At 45.9% G+C, this 11,797-nt stretch overlaps 1 protein-coding gene across 2 annotated transcripts in view; it reads left to right on the top strand.

Moving 5' to 3' along the window:
* The first annotated feature begins 1,597 nt into the window (after positions 1-1,597).
* The window catches only part of MID2 (midline 2), a 104,798-nt gene continuing 94,598 nt past the window's right edge, over positions 1,598-11,797 (top strand). The window contains exon 1 of one of the 2 annotated variants that reach the window (XM_018564249.1): positions 1,598-2,190. In XM_018564249.1, the coding sequence (XP_018419751.1) occupies positions 1,645-2,190 (546 nt within the window). In that variant the 5' untranslated portion in view covers positions 1,598-1,644. Of the gene's footprint in view, positions 2,305-11,797 lie in introns of both variants that reach the window. The other variant, XM_018564248.1, reaches the window with a different exon arrangement.

The following is an 11,797-nucleotide window of genomic DNA, read 5'->3' as shown; positions in this document are numbered from 1 at the left end:
ATGGGAGGGGGGGCGCTGATGTGAAGGAGGCTCCTAATATGAAGGGGGGACTGATGTGAAGGAGGCTCCTAATATAAAGGGGGCTCTGATGTGAAGGAGGCTCCTAATATGAAGGGGGGCTCTGATGTGAAGGAGGCTCCTAATATGATGGGGGCTCTGATGTGAATGGGGCTCTTAATATGAAGGGGGGACTGATGTGAAGGAGGCTCCTAATATGAAGGGGGGCTCTGATGTGAAGGAGGCTCCTAATATGAAGAGGGGAGATGTGAAGGGGAAACCACAATTTTTTCTTTGTCTTTGCATAGAGTCCCTACTTAAAATACATACCAGACCCCGTTTCTAGGATAAGGGTCTGGTATGGATTTTGGAGGGACAACATTTACGGTTTTTAGACTAGGATGTCTCGCGATTTTGCACAATTTACTCGTCGTGTGGTGCCTCAATCTGAGATCCATCACGTTTTTATTGCTGTTTCCTTCTCGGACAGGAAATTAAGGAATTTACAGCAACAGAGACACAACAGAGATTCAGTTCCTTCCCCACGATACCCCAAAAAAAGTTTTACATGTGTTCCAAATGAAGAAAAGTTTTCCTAATTTCCTTTCTAGGTTACCATAGTTTTTGGGACAAAAAGTGAGGAAAGTTTTTAATCCTGGGGCTCAGAATTGCTTCTGTTGTGGCTTTAGGCCTGTCTGACCCGTTAGAGTTTCCTCCAGTTACCGAGTGTCTTTTGGTGGTGTTGGAAACTGTACTTACTGACACCTTGGGTTTGAAAAGCTCATGTACTAAGTTCAATAAAAGCAGGACAGGAAGTGAGGGAAGTTTTTAGTCCCGGGGCTCAGAATTGCTTCTGTTGTGGCTTTACGTCTGTCTGACCTGTTAGAGTTTCCTCCAGTTACAGAGTGTCTTTTGGTGGTGTTGGAAACCGTACTTACTGACACTTTGGGTTTGAAAACCTTGTGTACTAAGTCCAATGAAAGCAGGACAGGAAGTGCTTTTGGACAGGAAGTGCTTTTGGACAGGAAGTGAGGGAAGTTTTTAGTCCCGGGGCTCAGAATTGCTTCTGTTGTGGCTTTAGGTCTGTCGGACCTGTTAGGGTTTCCTCCAGTTACCGAGTGTCTTTTGATGGTGTTGGAAAATGTACTTACTGACACCTTGGGATTGAAAACCTTGTGTACTAAGTCCAATGAAAGTGCCAAACCAATGTACTGGGAGTCCAAAAGATTTTGTTCAACAAGTCAATATAAAATGGCTAACGCATTTCATGGGCTGAGGGATCTCCTCCTTCCTCAGGGCTTAGATATTGTATATTGAGGGGACTCAAAATGGTAGTCACTGGCCTATTTTTGGTCTCCACATAGAGAGCTGGGCAGGGCTAATAATAATACTTGAGATTTCAGTACAGGAAGTTGGAAGCTCGCTGGATTTCTCACCGGATCAACCGGTTGCCAATATTAATCTTCAAAACCTTATTGAAGTTTGTTGGACCTTTTTGACCAACTTTTTGAACCTGATGATCCCCATGTCTAGTGTGAGTGGAGCCCGTTGTGTCTTCATACCACAAGTCTAATACGTATGTGTGTTTTTTGTTCTAGGTGAACAGAAGAAACCAAGCTATCCTAAATCTGAATGGTTTAGCCAAACATGGAAACATTGGAGTCAGAATTAACCTGTCCAATTTGCCTGGAATTGTTTGAGGACCCGCTTCTACTTCCTTGCGCCCATAGCTTGTGCTTTAGCTGTGCCCACCGCATACTGGTTTCTGGAAATTCCTCGGGGGACTTGGTAGAACCCGTCACCGCCTTCCAGTGCCCAACCTGCCGATATGTCATATCGCTTAACCACCGTGGCTTGGAAGGGTTGAAGCGCAACGTCACACTACAGAACATCATCGACCGCTTTCACAAGGCCTCCCTCAGCGTGCCGAGCTCCCCCTGCGAAGACCACAGAGACAAGATCTACAAAAGCGTTCCCATCATGGCCACCGAAAGGATTCCATGCCAGTTCTGTGAGGTGGAACCCCCTAGGGATGCCGTGAAGACGTGTATAACCTGCGAGGTGTCCTACTGTGACCGTTGCCTGCGTGCAACCCACCCAAACAAGAAACCTTTTACTAGTCATCGTCTGGTGGCACCCATTCCGGATGCTCATTTTCGTGGGCTGGTTTGTCTAGAACATGAAAACGAGAAGGTGAACATGTACTGCGCAGTGGATGATCAGCTTATTTGTGCCTTATGCAAATTGGTTGGTAGGCACAGGGAACATCAGGTGGCCTCTCTGAGTGACCGGTTTGACAAGCTCAAGGTAAGATTCAACACCTATTGGCAATTTATAACCAAATCTTTCCTTGCTTGGCTCTTGTTGGCGAAGATTTCTGGTGTAGGGTGTAGCACCCTTTCATATAGTTATCCAAAAATGTGCAGGGGACTGACCATCACACTTGTGTGAGCTTGTTGGACATCCCATTCGAAAACCATGGGAATTAATATAGAGCTAACCTGATATTACAAATGTTGGATGAGAAGATCCGGCTCTTAGTCAGCATTCCGATTCATCCAAAATAGGGCGGCAGCTAACGATTATTTTCATAATCAATTAGCCGATTAATTTTTTCCGATTAATCGGATAAAAAAAATAAATCCTTCATTTTAAAATAAAATACGCGGTGATACCTGACGTGTAGCGCAATTATTGTTTTTCTATGTAGGTGCACCTGACTTGTGTTTCTGTTAGTATACGCGCGTTTACAGGGTTTGGGGACTTTCAATTTTTTTGGGGGGGAAGGGGGATTTTTAATTCTTGTGTACATTTTTTTTTACCTCATTGCCATCACATGGGGGGGGGGCTCACAAGTCCCCTATGTGATGGCATGTTGGAGGTGACAGGTTCCATTTAAGGTGACATTAGGGGTTTTAGACCCCTAGTCTCACCTTTCCACTTCACTGGATGAGGCAGCTGAATGTCAACACAGCAGGCAGTGGCTGGGAGCAACAGCCAGCCTGTTATTGGTCAAGTCTCCCATCAGTGGCTGGAAACAACAGCCAGCCTGCTATTGGATATTTTGGATTGCAGTAGCCAATAGCAGGCTAGCTATTGCACCCACCCCAGAGGTGGTCTGCTGATTGTCAGAAGGCAGTGGGGTGAAATAACCAGCCTGCTATTGGCTACTGCAATCTAAAATATCCAATAGCAGGCAGCGGAGGAAGAACGGGGAAGAACGGGGCGGGCAGCGGAGGAAGAACGGGGCAGGGAGAGGAGGAAGAGCGGGGCGGCCAGAGGAGCCAAGAACGGGGCGGGCAGAGGAGCCAAGAACGGGGCGGGCAGAGGAGGAACAGAGCAGCAGCGGAGGTAAGGGGCGACGGGGGGATGGGGTCAGCAGGGGATTGAAGAACCACTGCAGTCTCTTCTCCCCACATGTGTCGGCTGCAGTGGCCTCTGTCCCCACTGCCTCTGCCGAAACAGGTGGGGAGAGCAGCGGGGATTGAAAGGAACACAGACCACTGCAGCCAGCACCAGCGGGGAGACCGGACGAGCAGAGCGGCGGCAACTAATCGAACATGAACTAATCGATTATGAGAATCGTTGCCAACTATTCTCATTATCGATTATAATCGATTAGTTGTTGCAGCCCTTATCTTAGTGGTGTTCAGTAGGGTTGAGGTCATGGTTTTGACTTGAGAACCTCCACACTAAACCATGTCTTTATGGAGCTGGCTTTGTGCACAGGGGATGGAAGTCATGGTGGAACAGAAAAGGGCCTTCACCAGATTACCACAAGTCTAAGGTTGAATTGTCTACACTGTCTTTGTATGATGTAGCACAACCAATACCCCTCACTAGATACACCAGAACCTCAAGGTGTCTTCTTTTGGTCATGTTGGTGTGATGGTCAGGTCTTCACATTCTTTTGGCCACATAGATCATGTTAAAGAAGGAAAGTAAATCTTTTGTAGTTGGGTGGTCCTAAAGATAAAAACTGCATACAATCTTTAAACAGATGGAAACCTTGTACATGTTGTACCTTGGAATGTTTATGAGAACTTTGTTTTCAGCTTCTTGTTTTGTTACTGCTCACAAACACATTATGATTCCATTATATATAAAAGATAAGACTGCATGGAGTTAATAAGTACCAAATAAATCTAGCTTCAGTATCATGTGCCCTTGTGGAACAGCGAAGAACTATTGTAAGTGAATCGTAAGTAAGGCAGTGCATTAAAAAAACATTATTACTCATCGCTTTTAGCTATAAACCTAAACGATAGTCCTAAATTGTTTCTTCCAAGCCTGCTGTGGGTGGGAATTTCATTTTGCAATCATCTGCGTGCAATAAGCAACTCCAAATCTTTTACCTTTTTAGTTCTGGCCAACAGAGTCACTGTAAAAGCGACAGGTACTCTTTTTGAAGTCATCGGGGGGAGATGACCTCTGATGGCTTCTCTGACCTCAAGCAATTCCAAGTCCCTGCTCTACTGGTTACTGGAGGTTCACTTTTGCTAGGATAGCTCTGGACTCAGAAGTGCTTAGAGTTAGTGTATGTAAAGGCATTTTTTGGGGTAAGGATAGAGTATGGAAGGGTTACACTGTCAGGTTTTAATTGATGTCATGGTGACCATGGTCACTCAGACGGAAGAAGGAGCGGAAGTCCATAAATTGTGAGTTGTGATGAGAGCAAGAGATCCTTCAATGGGGACACCTGTTCCTATGACCACTTTCTCTCACCCGTTGAGGTTCAACAATTGGCTTTGATGATGAAAATATGGTCAACAGTCACGCATTGAGGTTCAGCGATTACTTTGATGAATAAGATATGGTCTACATCGTCCTGTTGAGGTTCTCTGATTGGCTTTGATAATGAAGATATGATCTCAATGTACCCATTGAGGTTCTGTGTTTGGCTTTGATGGCGGCTGTTGAGTTTCGTCAATTGACTTTGATGATGAAGATCTGTTCTAATTCACCCACTGAGGTTCAGCAGTTGGTTTTGATGATGAAAATATGGTCTACATTCACCCATTGAGGTTCAGTGATTGGCTTTGATGAATAAGATATGGTCTACAATACATTTACCCATTGAGGTTCTGTGTTTGGCTTTGATGGCGGCTTTAGAGGTTCGTCAATTCACTTTGATGATAAAGATATGTTCTAATTCACCCATTGAGGTTCACTGATTGGCTTTGATAATGAAGATCTGATCTATAACTGCTTTTTTCAAGCACTGTGCCATGGCACAGTGGTGTGTCTACTGACCTTCTCAAGGGTGCATCAGAATTTTGTGGTAGCTGGACTGTGATTGAAGGGGGTAATGAAGTCTATGCAAAGGGTGACTGATGTGAAGGTGGGTTTTTCATGTGTGTTTGCATGGAGTCCCCCTTTAAAATCTTTGATATTTCAGACTGGGGTGCTTTGAGATTTTCCATACTTTCAAAGGGTGCCATGACTTAAAATAAATTTGTTGAGAAATGCTGGTCTATAGTTACCCACTGAGGTTCAGCGATTAGCTTTGATGATGAAGATATGGTCTATATTTACCTGTTGAGGTTCAGTGATTGGCTTTGATGTAGATATGGTATATATTCACCCACTGAAGTTCAGCAATTGGCTTTGATGATAAGGATATGGTCTACATTTACAATTTGAGGTTCCGTGATTGGCTTTGTTGATAAAAATATGGTCTACAGTCACCCAATGAAGTTCAGCAATTAACTTTGATGATGACGATATGGTCCATATTGAGGTTCTGTGTTTGGCTTTGATGGTGGCTGTTGAGGTTCATCAATTGGCTTTGATAATAAAGATATGGTCACATTTACTCACTGAGGTTCATCAACTGGCTTTGATGATGATAATGGTCTTCATTCACCCATCGAAGCTCAAAAATTGGCTTTGATGATGGACTTAATTCACCCATTGAGGTTCAGAAATTGGCTTTGATAATGAAGATGGTCTTCATTTATCCGTTGAGGTTCTGAGATTGATCAAGAAAAGTGCACTATATTAATATATTTAAGGACATTTGCTTCAGTATACAGTATTTTATCATCCCCAATAATACATATGGACATGGGTGATAAGGGGGGTATTGGTGATGTCCACGGTTGACCTGGGTGATAAGGGGGGGCATGGGTGATTAGGGAATGGGGGGAAGAGGGGCTAATGGTGATGTCCAAGGTTGACCCGGGTGATAAGGAGGGGGGGCTATAAGTCCTCAATAGTCCGCCTTATAGACGAGTTGTAAACCTTTTTTTATCTACAGATCAGTTCTCTGACCTTGTAACACACGGGACTCCAATGTCACCAGAGTGTCTGTCCCGAGCCATACCGGCCCTGTCACTCATTTATAACGATGATCTCTTTTCATCTTCTCAGTATAGTAATCCTTTTGCAAGACGAGAAGAAACAGGCAAGGAGAAAATTAAAATATCCTGTCCAGTCACAGTAACTACACAACCCCCACACAAATAGATGGGGTTGGAGCACTTTATGACAGCTGGCAGGAATAATAATCTCTGTTTACTGGAGCTTGCACCTGCCGAAATTAGCCTTTAAAAAAAGAGCTCGAGGCCCGATTCCGAGCAAAGCATTTCATGTTGTAGAGGCGGTTTAGAACCTTTGTGCCAGTGCAGGCTGTCTTCCCATTGGGGAGATTTCCTCTCATTTCCTGTCATGGTGCCACGGAGGGGTCAGAGGGGCAGGAAGTGATGGAAAATTTCTCCAATGTCAATGCAGGGTAGAAAGCAGGGGCGTAACTAGAAATCAAAGGGCCACATAGCTAAATTTTGTATGGGGCCCTGTGATTTCTAGTTACACCCCTTGCAGAGCCCACCTGAGATCCCAAACAGCCCACCTGAGAGTGTCCCTGGGGAGCCCACCATAGACTCTCTATGGTGGGCTGGTCACACCTCTTACCTGTCAGCCGCCTTCTCCTTCATGGTCGCCTGCGGGCACCTCCTCCTCTGCAGCCAACGCCGGGCCTAGCCTCCTCCTCTGCTGCCGACGCCGGGCCTAGCCTCCTCCTCTGCTGCAAACGCCAGGCCTACCCGCCTCCTCTGCTGCCGGCGCCGGGCCTCCGCAGCTGTTGGCTATCACTGACTCAGCAGCAGCTGTGAGGAGGAACGCACCCCGGTGTGCTGAGAGGTTGTCGGTGATCTAAACAGCGGCGGGTTCCACCTCACAGCCGCCAGTGACAACCAACAGCCTGCGATGCCATAGCGACCCAGGTGGCCCGCGCGGCATCAGGGGGACAAATGGAAACCCAACAATGCATGCAGCCATCGCTGGGGTGCTTGGAAACAGGAAGTGGCTGCAAAAAGGGCAGCGCTGGGACCTAACAGTGGATACAAAAAAGGGAAAGGAAATATTTTAACAAGAATAAAAAAATCAATTGCTTATCATAGACCGCGTTTCCCCATCGTAAATGTCATGTAGTCAGGGTTCACTTCTGCTGCGTTGCCCATTTAATAATAGCCCCCGGCAGTCCACCTTCCCGAACACGCCTGCGCTATTTAGAAATAATCTAATTTCCCTCCTTGCCGACCCCGCAGAAGTCTCATTTTCAGCATTGGGGGCCCTCTGGCGATTGGCGCGGTGAGCGAGGCTGTTGCCGGATCTCCCGTTCTGTTTTTTTTTTTTTTGCCTCTGCATTGTCATCTGTAGAAAATGTTCTAATATGCTTAATGACAGCACCGGGTCAGGGAGAGCGATCAAAGCGGGAAAGGACAAAGAAAAGGCAAGGCGTGATTTAAAGTGGGATCTATAGTACACAGAATTCGATGCGCCCAGATGATGACGGATGACCGAGAGCGAGCAGTCTCAACTAAATCTGCAGCCGGATTTATGCCTTTTTAACTGTGTCTAAACCCAAGAGCAAAAATGTAACATTGTATCTTTTTCCTTTTACTTTTCATCTGGAGAGCCTTCCGGCAACATACTGCCTATCTTGGGGTGACAACGCTCACTCACTGTGCTGTATGTAGGGGGAGAGTTGTCACCAAAGGTGTGTTAGAACTTCAGAACAACAACTTCCTCTCATCCCAGTAACATGCAGGGAGGAGTTCTGCAGACCGGAGAATGAGGGAGCTGGGAATAGGACTAACTAGAGTGCAACATGTTAGTTCACATGATTTTTGGCAGGTATTTTTTTTTGCACTCCAACAAAAGATTTTCAATGGGAACCGATCACTAAGGCAGCCAATCACCGGAATCACCCTCACTAAATACTCTGTTAGCTATCATTGTCAAAGCCATGTGATCACCATGTCTTGGTGACACAGTTGGGAACCACTCTGATTGGCCCCTGGTTGCCATACCTGGGAACTTTGGAAAATTAAAATTCGTGGAAATGTGGGTGGGGTAGGGGAGTGGCCAAAGTACACTAAAAGTGGTAGGGGCTTAAAGAATAGGTCCGGAGTCTACAATAGAATACAAAACGAAGATCTCCCCCTCAGACTCTTTCCCCCATCACCAACACTCCATTGGAGAGGTCCTCCTCGCAACCCCCCTTTATATCAGGCTAACCACCACCACCCTAGCGGGGAGCTCCTCTTCATAAGAAACCCCCCTCATAGCACCCCACCACCCCATTGGCGAGCTCCTCCTCAGAACCCCCTCTCACATCAGAGTCACCACCACCCTAGCTTAGAGCTCCTCTTCATAACAGCACCTCCTCTTGCCAGAGGAGACCTCCTCATAATCCCCCCTTACAGCAGAGTCACGGCCACCACTCCTCCACCCTAGCGTAGAGCTCCTCTTCATAAGAAACCCCCCCACCTCACAGTACCCCACCACCGCTCCTCTTTTTATAAGAACCCCCACACACACAAAAAAGCCCCCAGCAGAGAGCTCCTCAAAGGAATTCCCCACAGCGGAATAGTCAGCTAGTCACCCCCATCTCTTGCCTCAAGCAAAGAGCTCACCAGTGACACCACAAGGGTCCATAAAGTAAGTCCAACTTCCAGAGAGGCGTAGGATGTCCTTCCTCCCAGTCTTCTCCTCGTCTCCCGTCTGTGTCATATGACACATCAAAGCCGAGGAGGATCCTAGATCCTTCCTCAGCTTTGAGTGGCCAGTAGCCGTAGTATCAGCTGATGGCCAGCATCTTCTTGTAGTTATGAAGTTATGCATGCTGGAGAAAACACTAATTCCGGTAACGACCCAACAACTGGATGTAAATTTCGGTATTGCTTGGACAATTCCATAATTATCCGAGCACCTATGATTTCAGATGGAGAGTGGTTAAAGAAGCCCTCGATAGATGGGCACTCCAGTCCATGAAAGAACTCCTAGAGCGCTCTGGAAGATGCCGAAATCTAGTCACTTGATACCGGGACCTGCGGGCACTGCCTAAATGTTCATCTTCGGTTCCACCTCTTTGTGTCCTTGAAACACAATCTTACTTTAGAGACTCTCCTCTATGAAAAATTAATGATTTCCCTTATTTCCTGTTCTCTGCCGGTGTAACTTCACTATTAAGAAAGCTTTGTGTTAAAAGTCAATGTAAACCTAATGGATTTGTGTGCTAAATCACCGAGAATCAGAAACCATTCTTTTTTTTTTCGGAGTAGTCTCCTTCGGAGTGTTTGTAAAGACATTATGTTTTTTTTCTACTTTGCATAAAGTAGGGAATGGTTAAAAGCCCTAATAGACACACCAGGAAGTGAGAAGAAAGCCCCCGCCATGCGTATAGTGGTTCTTTCCTTTAACCCCCCTACAACTGTACATGATGTAGAGGTTGGGAGGTGGAACCACAGTACAGTTTGTGAGGGTGGAGGGGGCAGGCACCTGACACTTTCGAAAATGTAGATTACTAAAGAGTCTGGATAATCTGAAACGGAGGGTAGGTAGGAGACATGGGCCACTGGAGAGCTTATTATCATTTCAGATAGAGTAGGGAATGGTTAAAAGCCCTCTTAGACACAGCAGGAAGTGAAAAGAAATTTCCCACCACACGTACTGGTTCCTACCTCCAACCACTCTACAACGATACAGGAAGTAGAGGTTGTGGCATGGAACCACGGAATGCTTTGGGCAGGAATCTGACACTCCCTGTAGAGTCTGGAGGAGGCTGCAGTGCTGGAACGGAGGGTAGGTAGGAGACATGGGCCACCGGAGAGCTGATCATAATACCACTTTAGATAGAGTCAGGAATGGTTAAAAGCCCTTTTAGACACACCAGGAAGTGAGAGCAAATTCCCAACCATGCGTAGTGGTTCCTACTTCTCTACAGGATGTAGAGATTGGGGCATGGAACCACAGCATGCTTTGGGGGCGGCAGGCATCTGACACTCTACGAAGTGTTGACTGGTACATTTTCTACAGGACGTAGAGGTTGGGGCATGTAACCACAGCATGCTTTGCGGTGGTGGGCATCTGACACTCCCCGAAGTGTTGACTGGTAAATTTTCTACAGGACGTAGAGATTGGGGCATGAAACCACAGCATGCTTTGGGGTGGCGGGCATCTGACACTCCCTGAAGTGTTGACTGGTAAATTTTCTACAGGACGTAGAGGTTACAATCATCTGACACTCCCCGAAGTGCTGACTGCTAAAGGAGGAGGCTGCAGTGCTGGAACCAAGGGTGGTAGGTAAGTAGGGGCCACGGGCCACTGGTGAGGTGATCATAATACCTCTACTTTTGCAAGAAACTAGCACTTAGGATTTTTACATGCTGTCAGGGTAACTTTTAAACACTATTTGGCGGTAAATGGATTGCTGTATCAATTTACTGATGAGGGAAGTAGATTATCTGAGGCAGTAAATGCATTAATTACGTCCATAAATATACTGACTGTTGTCAGGTTCAAATTGAAAAAAGGTAATTGATTAATTGGAGCTGTGGGCTCATTGGTCCAGCGTATTCTTGAATTATTCACTTGGGGCGAATTGTGATTTTTTTTTTGGCCTGTGAGAAATCCATTAATCAGGTCAATTGATTCATTACAGACTGTCTTGGGCAGTGCGTAAATTAAAGAGAGCAATATATATATATTTCATTATTTGGATGTTATAATTGGAGATCAGGAATTGAAGCAATGCATTTATGTTCATTGACCAGTGCTTTTAACAACTGTATGACCAAAGGTTTGTGAACACCTGACCATCACAGCTATGTCAGCTTGTTACATATCCCATTCTGAAACCATGGCCATTAAGATAGTTGGCCCCACCCATAACGGCCTCCATTCTTCTGGGAAGGCTTTCCACAAGATTTTGGAGTGCTTCTGTGGAAACTTGTGCCCATTTGTGGGGTCAGGTGCTGATGTTGGATGAGAAGGCCTGGCTTACATTCGTCCTTTCAATTCATTCCAAAGGTGTTCAGTAGGGTTGAGGTCAGGGCTCTGTACAGGACACTCAAGTCCTCCACACCCAACAGGTCAAACCATGTCTTTATGGAGCTGGCTTTGTACACAGGGGACAGTCATGGTGGAACGGAAAAGGGTCTTCACCAAATTGTTACCACAAGGTAAGCTGGCACATAAACACAGTCATCCAGATCAAAAATTGGGCCTTCCCTAAGCTCGTGTCACAAGGTTTGAAGTGTATGGCTGTCTCAAATGTAGCATTACCCTTCACTAGAGGCACCTCAACTGCGTAGTGTGAATAGGTGTCCTTTTCGCCATATGGGTAGGTGTAATAGCCAGGTGACCGCAAACTATTTACTTTATAGTATGTAAGCTAGATTTGGCAGTTTTGTAAGCTTGCAGTGGAGGTGTGAACCTGGTTCCTGGAGTGTCTGCATATACTTTAGGTTCCTTTGTATGGTACTTTGGGAGGCCCAAAAGAAAACCATATGTTTAT

The sequence above is a fragment of the Nanorana parkeri genome, unplaced genomic scaffold (assembly GCF_000935625.1).
Source record: "Nanorana parkeri isolate BGI_ZX_2015 unplaced genomic scaffold, ASM93562v1 scaffold740, whole genome shotgun sequence".
NCBI classification, from domain to species: domain Eukaryota; kingdom Metazoa; phylum Chordata; class Amphibia; order Anura; family Dicroglossidae; genus Nanorana; species Nanorana parkeri.
The sequence above is the reverse complement of the archived record's forward strand: the minus strand, read 5'-3'. Positions and strand labels throughout refer to the sequence as shown.